Source organism: Spermophilus citellus (genome assembly GCF_964194105.1).
Source record: "Spermophilus citellus genome assembly, chromosome: 7".
Lineage (NCBI taxonomy): Eukaryota > Metazoa > Chordata > Mammalia > Rodentia > Sciuridae > Spermophilus > Spermophilus citellus.
In genome coordinates this window covers 163,012,778-163,026,995 of record NC_138188.1, presented here as the reverse complement: position 1 = coordinate 163,026,995, position 14,218 = coordinate 163,012,778, and the positions used below count along the sequence as shown (strand labels likewise).

At 54.4% G+C, this 14,218-nt stretch overlaps 1 protein-coding gene across 7 annotated transcripts in view; it reads right to left on the bottom strand.

The window, feature by feature from the left end:
• The window catches only part of PDE9A (phosphodiesterase 9A), an 84,045-nt gene that overhangs the window by 20,595 nt on the left and 49,232 nt on the right, over positions 1 to 14,218 (bottom strand). For all 7 annotated transcript variants that reach the window (XM_081302665.1, XM_081302666.1, XM_081302667.1 and 4 more), the window contains 2 exons: positions 6,201 to 6,255; positions 5,374 to 5,444 (listed from right to left, as the gene is read on the bottom strand). In XM_081302665.1, the coding sequence (XP_081158791.1) occupies positions 5,374 to 5,444; positions 6,201 to 6,255 (126 nt within the window). The remainder of the gene's footprint in view (positions 1 to 5,373; positions 5,445 to 6,200; positions 6,256 to 14,218) is intronic.

Genomic DNA, 14,218 nt, shown 5'->3' with positions numbered 1-14,218 from the left:
CCCCACCTGCCCGGCTGGGCCACAGGGACTCTGTCACCCCAGGCATGTTCCCGGCAAGCTCGAGCCAAAGCTCGAGCCACGTCTGTCTGTGCTGTATCTACAGCGTGGCAGCCCCACCCCGACCCCACGTCCCCACCCTCGCCCACGTCCGCTCCTCTTCACTGCCCAGTGCCAGCTGAGGATATGAGAGTCTTTTATCCCCCAAAGAAGGAAGGGGAACATGTGGCCCTGGGCACTGAAATGCAGCAAGGCCACGCTTCCTCGGCAAGCACTGAAACCTCATTAAGATAAAAGCTTCTCTTTAAGCTCCCAGAGCAGTTAACCAGGAGAAAACCTTGACCTCACCCAGACAGCAATCAAGAGGCCCAGCTAAGGGTTAGCAGAGCTGGGTCTGGGCGCTCCCAGCCCACTGCCCCCCATCCTCCCCGCGTGGCCTGCAGGAGGCTTCCAGGGCAGAGTGGGCCTGGAGGAAGGAGAGGTCAGCTTTGTCACTTTGTAATCCCACCTCAGCAGGCTATCCTGCTCCTCATCAAGCTCGGCCCTGAATAACGGCTAAAGGTAAAACAGGAACAGTTTCTGAAGGAAAAGCAAAGGGAGGGGCTTCCTGATGACCCTCCCACCAGGGCCACCTGGGTCCAGTGGCAGCCTGGCCGCACTCAGTTAGGAACCTGATTCTTCTGCCCAAAGGGGCGAGCTCAGCTCTGGTCCTGGTGACGGGTTCCCGGGCCAGGGAAGCTTCTGTCCCCCTCTATACCACCACGGTGGGCAGACTGGGGACAGACACTCAGGTTGAGGTCATGCATGGAGCCAGGGAGGTGGCCACAGGGGCACTAGAGGCTGGACAGCCACACCACCCTTTGGAGGGATTCCTTCTGCTTTCTGCATTGTGGGCCCCTTAAGAAGTTGCTGAATGTCACGGTCCTCTGCTGAGATGAGGTAGCCTCCCAGACTTCAGTGTCCCCCCGCCCGCCTGTGGGCTTGCCATGAGGACACTGACAGGAGCCAGCAGTAGATCAGCATTGGCAGCAAGCAGCAGCTCCATCTTGCCAACACTTGAAAGGCAGAAAGTTCCGGAAAGTTAGTAGATCTAGGGGAGAGACAGGCCTGATGCAGCCAAACAGGGTAGCCCAGCGCACCACAGCCCGCGAGCGCTTGTTTATGAATTCATCACGTGTCTGGCCCAGGAGTCCAGGTTGCTCAGATTAAATACCATCGTCCAAACGCCAGGCTCCCTTCGGGGGAGTCCGCAGCTCCCCTCTGTGGCTCATTTCAGCTGCAGGAGCAGGGCTGGGGCGGCCTCTCCTAAGGGGATGCACAGGCAGTGGCAGGAGGACACTGGAGTCGAGGCCAGACACAAATACTGTCCATCAGTTCCTCGTCCACCCTCAAACTGCAGAGGCCAAGGACCCCAGAGTAGGAGCTCCCCTCCCAGCACTCACAGGGCCCTGGAGTCCAGCCCAGAACTGGCCCATCATGTCCCCTGGCTGGCCTGGCAGGTCTGGAACCTTGGGCTGTCTCCTCAGACTTCAGAAGGGTTTCTGGGGCCTTCTGCAAGTCCCTGCCTCCCAAAGAAATTTTAGTTTTAATCATTAGTACCGTTGTTGTTTTTTTTTTTTAAATTATCTGCTCTTCTTAGATGTATCCTAAGAGAGACGCTGCCTCGGGGAAGGGTTTGGTGCACACAAGGGCTGAGCAGGCAGTGAGGCTCTTCCTTCTCCCCCTGGCTCTTGGCGAGAGGCTGGTGGGGGCCTGGCGGACGCAGAGCTAATGGGCTGTGCGAGAAAGGGTTTGAGCAGAGCCCATCAGCACTGTCCCCAGATCTGCCTGAAGTACTTCCCGCATGACAGAGAAAAGCAGGAGTCTTCTGGGTGATCTGCATGGATCAGCTCCGACAGTGGCACAAGCTAGGTTTAGGTTTTGGTTCAAGCCCAGGGCACCAGTAGGTAGGATGGGCAGGGCGGGCCATGCTGAGCCCAGCGCACCACAGCCTGCGAGTGCTTGTTTATGAATTCATCATTGATCTCAGAGAAGCCCTGACTCCCTGAAGAAGCCTAGACGTTCACACACAAAAGGAGAAAAGCTGTAAAGTCAATTAGGAGAAATTGTTATTTGATTCAGAAGATTATGTGTTCAAGAAGGTCGAAGAGTAAGCAGGAGATTCCACTAGAACAGGTCCTGGGCAGTGGACTCCAGCAGATGCCCCTGACTGAGAAGCAGAGGGCCGCCCTGCAGGCTGACAAAGCCGTGTGCATAGCACACTTGAGTGCGAGCGTGTGTGTGTGTGTGTGTGTGTGTGTGTGTGTGTGTGTGAGAGTCACATGAGAGGGTCTACATGGAGCCGCATGCCAGTGGCCTTCCTGGTCCAGCAGCTCAGGCCAGCTGGCTCCCAGCAGCTGTGCAGGGTCAGGACTCACTGGATGGAGCAGTTCCCTCGTGGCCAGCATGGGAGGTCAGCTGCAGGCCCCTTCTCCAGAGGACCACCCTCTCCCTTCCTGATGGGCCTATGCTCATCTCTGGGTTCAGGCCTGTGTCTCTGGGCCTTCTCTCTGGAGCTCACACTCCCCAGGGCTCAGCACCAGTGGGCATCCCTGGCCACACCCACTGGAGGACAGGCCAAGAGACTGGGACTGGCCAGCCAGAGGCACCAGGAGGTGAGCCCAGAGCCAGGTGGGGTCCTCTGGGTGGAGAACCTGCGTGATCAGGGCTGTTCCAGGGGTTCTCCTGCATGGCGGAGGAGGGCGAGGAGCCAGGAGGATGGGGGGATGCCAGGAGGAGTGGGAGCAGGAGCTGGAGCTTCCACGTGGGGTGGGGGAGAGAGGAGGCGGGGAAGGGGCGATGGTGCCGAGGAGCAGAGAGGTAGGGCGCCCGCTGTGGGGCCTGTACAGGCCGAGCCGAGACTGGCTCTGTGCACCTGCAGGTGTGGGTGGCGACTCGGTGGCAAACCTTCCCTGTGCTCTGGGCTGAAAGCCCTTCCCGAGAGTCTCTGCTCCATGGGGCTGGTGGGAGGCTGAGCCAGCCTCGCGCTTTGAAGCTGGACATGCCCGAGGCTCACTGCGGAGGTGGCACCAGGCCCCTGGAACCTGCGAACATGACCTTGTTTGGGCAAAGGTCCTGGACAGAAGTAACCAGATACTGAGGTGAGACCATTGTGGATCCAGAGTTCCAGTGTCTGAGGGAGATTCGGGACACAGGGAGGATGTCAGGTGAAGACAGAGGCCAATGGCAGTGACGAGCATCCCAGCCAGGGAATGCCAGGGAGAGGCCGGGGACACAGTCTCCCTCAGGGGCCCTGAGGAGCCCACCCTGTTGACACCTTGACTTTGAACTTGGAGCCCGCAGCATCGTGAGAGAAGGCATTTCTGTTGTTCAGCCCCTACTTTGTGGAACTTTGTCAGGTGGCCCCAGGACGTGAACACAGTGGTTCCTTGGCTTCCCCTGCAGTTGAGGTGGGCACAGGGTCCAGCTCTGCAGGCTCTGAGTCTGTGCTTGATGATGTGAAGAAGCAACCTGATGTCTGCAGGGGAGGCCGTTGGGACCCAGGGTCCAGGGCGAGGGTGCCGGGAGAGCTGTGGCAGTGCCTGGGCTCGGGAATGGCAGCGCCAGCACCGAGAGTATCAGTGCTGTTCCACAGCGCAGCCTGCAGCCCTGTGCCCAGCCTCCAGGCCAGCAGGCACTACCCGGAGTTCTTCCGGAAGAGTCGTGTCTCTGCCCTGGGTATGGGAACCCTCGTGGGGCTGTTCCTCTTCAGCTGTGCCGCTGTGATTCGCCCCATCAGGCAGGGGCAGGAGTTGAGAGCAGCCTGGCCGGGACTCCCTGCCCTGGTCCCAGTCCTGTTGATCCGCACCTAACCCTTATGGCATCCTCATCCTCCACGGGTTAAAGAAAACCGAAGGTCCAGTGAGCAGGTGAGTTTTAAAACGCCAACACACTTTGAAAAGTTTGCCCATGTCCATGGAGCTCATGATTCAACTTGTTTAGATGAATCAGTCCTGGTGTAGTGCTGATTTTTCCATTTTTTTTAAATTATAAGCAATTCAAACACGATAGGAAAAGTGACATTCTGTCAATCTTACAAGCACAGATCTGCCAGGTGTTTTGGGGAGCAAGCCAGGCCCCTAATGGCCTCTTGTTTGGATATTGTTTGCTTAATGAAGCCAGATTTAAAGTTAGGTAGTCAGTGTAGTTAGGTAAATCGGGTCTAATACCGAGTGAAATCTAAAATGGAGGCCATGCTGGGAATGACTCAGGGAAAACACAGGACAATGGAATGTTAATGAAGTCCTGAAAAGGCCCTAGGCCAAAGTCCACCTCAAAGAAGTGTTAATGAACAGCCCCCAACAAACTTAAAGATACCCCATCCCAAAGAAATGATAATGAAGTCCTTCCTGCCCAGATGACTTCTTTGGCCCACCTGTGTCCCAACCCCTCCCACCTACATTCCATCACCAAACCTATAAAAAGGGGAACACATTTGCCCGCCAACTGGATTCCACCTCTTGGGTCCCCTTCTTCCTCCGGGAGAAGTCTTTTCCTCTGTCCTCTAATAAACTTCTAATTTCTACTCTGACCTTGCCTCGGCGTGCTTCTTTGGTGTTATTCTTCAACATCGGGGAAGCAAGGACTCGTCACTGGTCAACAGCGGTAACAGTGACATTCTGTCAATCTTACAAGCACAGATCTGCCAGGTGTTTTGGGGAGCAAGCCAGGCCCCTAATGGCCTCTTGTTTGGATATTGTTTGCTTAATCCTGTTAATAAATAAGGTGCCCATTAACCATTAACCTCCGCCGGGACACTGACAAAGCACCTCCCGTGCTGGGCTGCGAGCCGGATGCGGAACGTCAGGCGGGTGGAAGTCAAGCCCCGATCCTGCCATTAGTGCCAGGGTGCGAGACGTGGGCGACTCGAAGCTGTCTTCCTCCCAGAATGTGGAGTTCCGGTAACTGAATCAAGACTGGAATCGACTCTCCTTTGCTCACTTTGCTTTTCTGCTTTGCTTTTGTGATAATTGGAAACCAAGAGATAACAACTTTGTAGACATATTCCAAAAAACCACAGCGTGCGGTGGGTGTGCCGAGAATGTCCTCATTCTGCAGAAGCCACAGGCGAGGCCTGAAACGGAGGCTCTGGGGCCAGGCCGAGTGTGAGGCGCCCGAGTCTTCCCTCTGCTCTGTGAGCAGAAGGCCTGTGTCCTGTGCTGGGGTGCTTTAAAGCAGGGGTGACATGCTCAGATGGCTTACCCTTCCAGCCCTGGTGAGGTCACAGGAGCCCCAAGCATTTCATAAGGAAAACAGCCGCACTAACCTCACCCCGTCCAAGTGGTTAGCTCTAAGGTGGTTAGAAGACAGAAGCAGAAAGCCAACAACCCCACTCACATTCCACGCGTTTCTCCAGCACTGCCAGGTGGTCCGCAACTTCAGCTTTCAGTTCATTGATCTTAAATGCTCTAGAAATAAAATGGAAAAAAATACAAAGCGTAACTCATAAAATCCTCAAAGCTAAACGTGGCCCAGCAAACTCTAGGATCCCTGTCAGGGCCGAGGCCTCCAGGTGGCTGGTGTGGGGTGGAGACCAAGACACTCAGAGATGCTTTTAAGGAACTCAGTGTCCCCAGGTGGTGGACTGACTTCCTCTGACCTGGGCAGTGGACAGAAGTTTACAAGGTCCTCAGGTCACCAAGCACCCCACCCCTGGGAACAGTCACCTTCAGGGGACTGGTGTCACCTCTGGAGGCCCTGACCAGTCAGTTCAATAATTCATGGGCTTTAAAATACACCGCCCGTCTGTCCTTTCCCCCATTTTAATCACCCTGGGACAGTAAGACACTGCAGAAAAATCAGTCTGAGAAACTGAACGCCCACTTAGAATTAGTGGGCAGCTCGGGAAGGAGATGAAGCCCCCTCTGGGAGGACCTCAGGGAGGAAGCTCATTTTTAAAATGGTGCTTTAAAAAAAAAGTACAGACTGTCTTCTAGTCCAGAAGAACCAGCCGAGAACATTCTCTGCAGTTGGAGCTCACATTCTAGAAGTGACCGTGGGACCTGGTCTTGGGGATAAGGTGAGCATTCCCGGGGTGTGCCAAGCTGCTTAGGGACAGAAGTCACAGGGGGAGCCCTGCTGGCCTAGGCCAGCCTCAGACAAGGGCCTCCTGTACCACGGAAGCAGACGGCCTGTCAGGACAGCGCGCGTGGAGGGCTGTGCACCTGGAGAACTGCTCTGCCACCTGGGCCAGCACGCTCTGGGTCAGCTCTTCTCTCTCTGAAAACCAAAGAAGAAAGGCAGATGGAGCACGGGCACAGGGGGCTCGAAGTCACCACGGGCCAGGCCCGGCATGGTGGCCAGGGGCTGCCGGGTGAGCTGCTGAGACGCGGGGCCTCCCGGCCAGCAACCCGGGCAGGCCTCTCTGGGCCTGGGGATCCCCTTCCTCCTGGACTGCCCCAGGCCCAGCCTGCTCCCACTGGTCCTCGGTGGAGCCCAGGCTGTCTCCAGGTGTCAGCACCAGCTACAGAGGCAGGCACCATGGGGCTCTCTGATGGGAGGCTTTCCCTGAGTGCCCAGGCCCATTTATGAGGGCAATTACTCTGACGAAGCAAGTTCAAATGCAAGCTCAAGTGTAAAGCGTGGTGTTCTCCCGGCCGGCCTGCAGAGAGGAAGCAGCAGGGTGGAGTGACTTGTCCCCCGGCCGCCTGGTCTGTAAAACTGGGCCGGGTGGCCGGTTTACAGGGCTCAGGTCCCGGGATGCCTGTAACCTGCCTCTTTTCCTGTTTCCTGACCAGTGCCATGCTGCAGACGCACGGCCAGGACTAGGTGCCCACAGGACTGTTCTTTTCAGCAACTCTGGGTTCTCGGGCGGGGAGAGGTCTCTTCCTGGTCCAAGTGTGCCATTCCCGTGTCCCCTGAGCACTAACAGCCTCCGGGGCTCAGTCCTGAGTCCAGGTAGACTCCTATGTTGGCTTGATGCTTAACTCTCCGTGTAAACAAGAGAAAACAAAACCGCTCCAAACGAACAAGACTTAATACCCCAATTTGGCAATGGGGTTCCTGTGCTGTGACCCAGCGTCTCATATGTAGGAAGTAATCATGAGTGTACACATCCCAGTGTTATTTAAACAGTGAAAACCAGAAGGACTTATATGTCCATCAAATGGGATTCTGTAATCATGACATGAATGGAAGGGAAGATCTTGGAAAATGTTCCTATTATTGGAGTCTTAAAAATTACCGTGGTAATACAGAATGATCCTATTTTTCAAAATATACTGGGGAGGATACATTCCAAAGTAACAACAGTGGTTACCCTTCGGTTGTAGGAGTTGTTACAAAGTTCATTCTTATTTTTGCTTCCCTATATCTTTTACATTTTGTATAATGAACATGTTAATTTCACAAAAAGAAAAAAATTAAAACCGATCAACTTAAATTCACCTCTTGAGACTCCATTGCTTCACCTGCCTGCAGTAGACTCTCAATTTTATGATCCCACACCCTGAGAGGACTGTGCAGACCTATGTCACAATAACTGTCTCTCAGTTACAGTGTGACCTTCTGGCACGGAGTTTACACTCACAGTGCAAATGCTCCTCAGGAAACCTGTTTGGATAGTGCCAGGACCCAGTGAAGCTGCTGGCCCTCTCTCCACATGCTCCCTGGCCTGCATGGTTGTGCCCTCTGGGCATCCCAGACCTCTCGGTATCAAGATCTTTACTTCCATCTGTGTCTCCCAACCCCAGAATGGGTGCCCATACGTGGGTGGGTGAGATAGCCCGGGTCTCTCCAGATTTAGCATTCCATGACTAAAAGAGAAGAGGAAAAAGTGTCTTGAAATTACAAGAGTTAAAAACCCCATCCAGGAATCACTTCTAGAGCCACAGGTTGGGCTGCTGGCCGGTCCAAGGACTTGGCCTTCAAAAAGTCCCACACCTGCCAGGGAAGAAGAGTAGCGCCCTCAGCAAGGATCACACAGAGATCCACCGCCCCCGGGGTGAGCTGAGCATGGATCTGTATCACTTATGACAGGAACAGCAACAGGTCACAGCCGTTAAGATCAACCATGTCCAAGTCAAGATAGATTAGGAAGTCCATCCAACGACGGGCACTCATGGACCCTCCCCAGCCACCGTTCTTGTCAGGTGTCGGCAGGGCACATGCCAGGGTGGGCCAGGATCCAGGCCGTGAGGACAAGCTCCACAAATTTAAGAGAACCGAAACTGTTCAGAGTGGACTCTCTGACCCCAGGAGCATCAAGATAAGAGGACAATCTCCAAACAGAAACTAAACACACTCTAACTGATCCGTGGGTCAAAGAGGAAGTCTCAGGGGAACTCGACGAAAACAAAACACAACCATCAAGCCTTTGCCGTGGGACACACCGGGGCAGTGCGGGGAGGGGACCTGAGAGCCCGGGAAGCCTCCACCCGGTATCCAAGACCCCTGAGATCCCACAGAGAGAAGAGCAAGTGAAGCTCACGGCCATGAGCCAGAGCCTGGGTTCACCCGGAAGATCAACAAATGGGCAAAATCCTCACAAGTCGGACAGCGAGGGACAGAGGGGCCTTACGACCGGCCCCGACACGGCGAGGACTGTAGGGGAGCCCCACAAACCCCCACAGACAGAGTGGGCCGGCTCCCCAAAAGGCACCAGTACAACTCAGCCAAGAGGAAAGGTAATCTGAGCAGCCTGCAACTATTAATGGAATCGGATTCATAATTAAAAAGCTCCTAAAAAAGAAATTTCCAGGCCCAGAGATTTCACTGGTGAATTCTACCAAATGTTTAAAGAATTAACACAATTCTAAACAATCTGTTCCAGGAAAAAAAAAAAAAGAGGAGGGAACACTTCCAGATTCATCTTATGAAGCTAGTATTAGCCTGATTCCAAATCCACAAAGACCGACAACAGCCAAAAGACAACTTCAAACCAATTCCTCGTGGACACACGGACACAAGGACATAAGGACAAAACGACAAAAATGGTGACATTTTAGAAAACGTGACTCAGCACTACAAAAGGGCTCAGGGGCAATCAGCGCAGGTGTGCAAGCCTGGCTCAGCGTTGGAACACCAGTGAGTGTGTCACCACAGAAAGGCTGGAGGGGAAAGATGGCACAGGGACACCAGTTAACTCATAAACCGTCTTCCACCATGTTCCACCCATGGTTATGACTCTCAGAGAACTAGGGTCGGAGAGGGACTTCCTTAAGTTGGTAAAGAGGCCTCAACCACACCCTACTCAGCTGGCGTGACGTGGGGTGGGGCAGGTGGCCTGCCTCTGAGGGTGGCAGGGCCCAGGGCTCACCCCACCGTTGTTCCACACAGCGCTGGAGGGTCCACCAGAGCCATCAGGCAAGACTCGAAAACAAAACTCATGAACCAGAGAGAAGAAACGCTGCCCCTGCGTGACAAGCACATGACCGTCTATACGGCACATGCCAAGGAATCTCTGCCAGACCCTCTGAGGACCAGCAAGTGAAGTCAGCCAGGTCCCAGGATCAAAGGTACACAAGTCCCACTCTACTTACACACTACAAGGACCATGCAGACCCTGAGGAAAAACACGCAATACCATTTATCATCCCCCCAAAGGAAGACATGGCTGAGGTGTGAATCCAACAAAGCACAAGAGAAGAAATCAAAGAAGTCACCAACACACAAGGCCTGGTCCGTTAACGGCTGGGAGACCCCACGGCACAGATGCCGACTCAATACAGCTTTAACAAGATTCCGACCAAGATCTCGGCAAGATTCTTTTTGCAGAAATAGACAAGATTGTTCCAACATTTACATAGAAAGACAGAAGAACTGGAGCAATTGTGAAAGAGAAGATAAGGGGGGGGGCATCAGTCTATTTGATTTCAAGACTTCGTTAAGCTAAAGTAGTCAAGACTGCAGTCGTGGAGGAAGGAGGCGGACAGACAGACACAAGGAGAACAGAAGACAGCAGAGAGCCCTCAATGGCATCACACAGGAGTGACTGGTTAGTAAGGTGACAGGCACTCCCAGGAAGGAGGGACAGCCGTGCAAACCAAAGGGGCTGGAGGAACGGACATCCGCAGGCAGAAACTTCACAGTTTTACATAAAAATCAGTGCGAATGGACCAGGGCTGCAAAATAGAAAACCATGATAAAACGTTCAGGGACATCCACAGGAGAAAATCTTTACAATATTGCGAGAGGCAGGTTCCTAGGTGTGATACCAAAAGCACCAGCCATAAAAGGAAACGTTGATAAACTGGACTTCATCAGAACACGGATTTTCATTCTGAGACAGGTGGTTAAGAGGATGAAAAGGCAAGCTACAGTCTGCTATGGATATGGAAGGAAACATTTCAAAGCACCTGTTACGGTCTGGATGTGAAGTGACCCCCCAAGACAGGTCGAAGCCTTGGTCCCCAGTGAAGCTGGGTTTGGAGGCGGGGCTTGGAGTGAGTGGCTCCTGAAGGCTTGGCCTCATTCATTAGCTCCGGAAGGATCCATAGCTGACTGAGAGCTGCTCCCAGCATCACGGGGCGAGTGGCTCTGCCCTCCACCCGCCCTCCTTCCACCATGATGGGGTGTGCCAGGCACCAAGGGAGCCGGCCAACCACGGACCCTGAAACCACGAACCAAAGCCAACCTTTCCTCCTTCAGCTGTTTCCAGGTGTTTGTCAGATGATGAAAAGTTACTAACACCCACACACCTGACAAGAAGACCTGACTACAGAAACACGTCCACTGTCAAACTCAACAGTGGAAAACAAAACAACTCAATTTGCAAACGGGCAAGAGGCAGCGAGTGTGTCAGTGTCGACGGATGGAAGACAGGAGCGTGAGAAGATGCCGAGCGTCCTGCGCCACGAGGAAATGCACACTGAAACTGCAGCGCGCTGCCACAGCAGGCTCATCAAAATGGTAAGACAAAACCAGCACCAGCCCCCGAGGCGAGGAAGACCCAGAGGGCGGGGGCCACTCATGCTCTGCTGCTGGGCAGGAGCGTGCTGCGGCTGCCCCAGAAAAGTTGGGTAGCTTCTTAAAAAGCCAAGCAGGCAACCACCCTATGACCTCACAATTCACTCCTGCGGTTGCAGAGATAAAAATTTATGTTCACATTAACACCTGGACACAACGTTCCCAGCAGCTAGATTTATAATAGCCCCAACTGGACAGAAGCCAGAGGCTCTTCAAGGGTGAAAGGCTAAGTGAACTGTGGTCCACCCATAGAACACGGCTCAGCCATAAAAAGAAATGAACTATCAATACAGAAATAGCGGCTGGCATGCCCGTGAGGATCATGGTGGGGGACCCAGCCCGTCCCCAGAGATCCCCCGCAGGACTGGACTCACAGGGCATTCTTGGAATGACACAATCAGGATCCGTGATCAGTGGCTGCCGGGGTTAAGGAGCAGGTGGGGCATAGAAAGGAAGTGGTGTGGCCTCAGTGTGAAGCCGGAGGGGTCCTGAGAGGAGGGAGCCACCTATGTCTGAACTGTCAGTGTCCAGAGTTGGTGTCACCGAGCCACAGCTGTGCCCGATGTTACCCCAGAGGAAACTGGGCAAAGACAGATGGGCTGTCTCCACATTTGTTCTCCTGGCCACATGCAAACCTGCAACTACCTCCACACAAGGCCTCAGAATAGAAGGGGCTTCCCCTAGGACTCTGGAGGTGGGACCTTCCGTGTTCCATCTTTCTGATGCCCGATTCCAACTTCCAGCTCAAGTGTCATCATGCATCGTGCCCTTCCTCTGGCGCCTTCCTCCCCAGCTCAGCGCTGGGGGAAGTGTTAATGTTCTGGTTCTCTGCAAGGGCCCAGAAATAAAGCCAGTGGGAACACCCCCCAGAGGCCACCGCAGCTCAGCACAATGAGCTCCCTGGGCTCTTTCCAGACTGCAAAATCTGCATCTTTTTCCAGGAGAAAGGAGGGGGAAAATGCTGGTGTGCACAAAGACCAACCACCCACACATCCATAAACAGAGCCTGGTCCGGAAGTGGGTGCCTCCCTCCCCCAGTCGCTGGAATTCCTGCAGTGGCCACTATTTCCTCCCGGTGGATTTCAGAACTTACAAATGAGCTGTGACTGGACGCGTGTGACGTGCTCAGGACAGGCCCTGGTCCACGGGAAGCAACGTGACCTTCCCCGCCGTGCCGTCCTGACGGCCGTCTCTCTAAGGCTTGCTGACAGTCACAGTTCTCCACCACATCCCCTCTTGCTTGTGCCACCCACCCTGGTGTGCTGTGGTCCTTGGGATGATGGGGGTGGGGGGCTGAGAGGCCCAGATCCTGCCTGCAATGTCCTGAAAGTGCTCTTTCCCTCTCTAGCACCTGGGAACCCTCAGGAGCCCGAAACCCCTGAAGATGGGGGCAGCAGTTTTCAATTGCAATTGTTAGTCATTTGCTACCTTCTTGGCAAAACTACACCCTGCCAGCAAAATTTGCTATTGTGTATGATACCTAGTGCTGTTTCCTAAATGCTGCATGATGTGTACTGATTTTTCCTTTTTTTTAAATCAAAGCATATTCAAGTGACTTGGCTTTGAGAATTTCTTAGCAGGTTTCAGAATAATCAGCAAAAGCCAGAGATTTTGGTAATTCGCAGCTAGGAAAGACTGGTCTTTGGAGTTCCTCTCAATCTCAAGGATTTTTTTTTTTTTTAAGAGAGAGGGAGAGAGGGAGAGAGAGAGAGAGAGAGAGAGAGAGAATTTTTAATATTTATTTTTTAGTTCTCGGCGGACACAACATCTTTGTTGGTATGTGGTGCTGAGGATCAAACCCGGGCCGCACGCACGCCAGGCGATCACGCTACCGCTTGAGCCACATCCCCAGCCCCTCAATCTCAAGGATTTTAAGTAAATGGGGAGAGAAGAAAAAAGAGCCTGGGGTCAGGGAGTCAGCCTTATCTGGCACTGGTCAGGCAGATAAACACCAAGGAAGAGCAAGCTGATGCTCTTGGTGACTCATGCTTCCAAAGGAAACCTTCCCAGGAGATCAGGTAGCGTATAGTCTGAATGTGCCCTGGAGTCGGGGTGTCCTTGGACTTCCAGGATGGACCTCTAGGCACCAGTGACTGTAACAAGGGTGAGATGTGACCTTCCAGACGATCCATCACGGCACAGGCTGAGGGAGGCTCGTGCACAGCCTCACGAGTCTGGCCTCCCTTCTGCTTATGTCTGAGCCCACCTGTCCCCTCCTGTGAGGAGTGCCCCCCGGGAGGGCAGTGGCAGCAGGGCTCCCCGTGCTACAGGAGAGCTGAGTTAGTTCAGGGCAACCTTGGGGATGGCGAGTTGGTGTCCTGGCTTGAGGACGCTGCCACTCAGCCCAGCACCTGGGCACAGAAAAGGACCAAGGCAGGTGGAGCCACCTGAGTCCCTGGCCACTCTGAGGAGGGGTCTCTTGGGGCTGTCAGCTGAGGTTCCTGGACAGGATTCAACCTGTGGGGGTGGCGGGAAGGGCACTCTGCCCACGGCGCTTCCCCAGTGGCGTGACTGGCAGAATCTGCCCTGCCCCCTGCAATGCCCACGGAGTGTCTGACTCCGCCTTGGCCTCCTGGGTTTCAAGGAACCTGCCCTGCCTCACCCACTTCTTCCAGGAATTGTTTGCCATCCTGAGTCTGCCCAGCGCAGAATGACCCACGGGTCTGCTCTGAGGGATCAACGGGAAAGCCCGCCCTTCCCACCAGAGACCGTGGCCGGAGGTGCTCCCTGGTGGGCCGGCCAGCTGACGGTGGCTCACCTTTCTGTCCTGTGCCACTGAGGACAGGGACAGCCACCTCAGTTGTTCTGTGCTCTGCTCGCCCAAGCTGTTTGGACATTTACCTCCTGCCCTGGACAAGCGGAAGCAAACCCGGCTCTGGGGATGCACTGACCCCAGCCTGGGCCTGAGGGCTGGAGACCTGGGACGCCAGCGTGGGCACCACCTGCGAGCCTTTGGCCCCGCAGCAGGGCGAGAACAGCACTCCACGGCCTGTGGCTGCTGCCCGGCGCCCTGCACGCCCATGCCCGTCTTCAGGCGGCTGGCGACCGTGGCTTGACCCACCGGGCTCAAGTCTACACGCTGCGGAGATGACACAGGCACCAGGCTTCACCCGCTGTCTCCACCTGGAGCAGCAGAGTGGACACCAACATGCCCCTCGTGATCCAAGCTCAACATGCTTCCCACAGCAGCAAAAAGACAGGAGTGATGCAGAAAACCCACGGCCCCTTCAGAAAGGGTGTCCTACAATTTGCATTAGGGAAAAACCCCATGTACCTG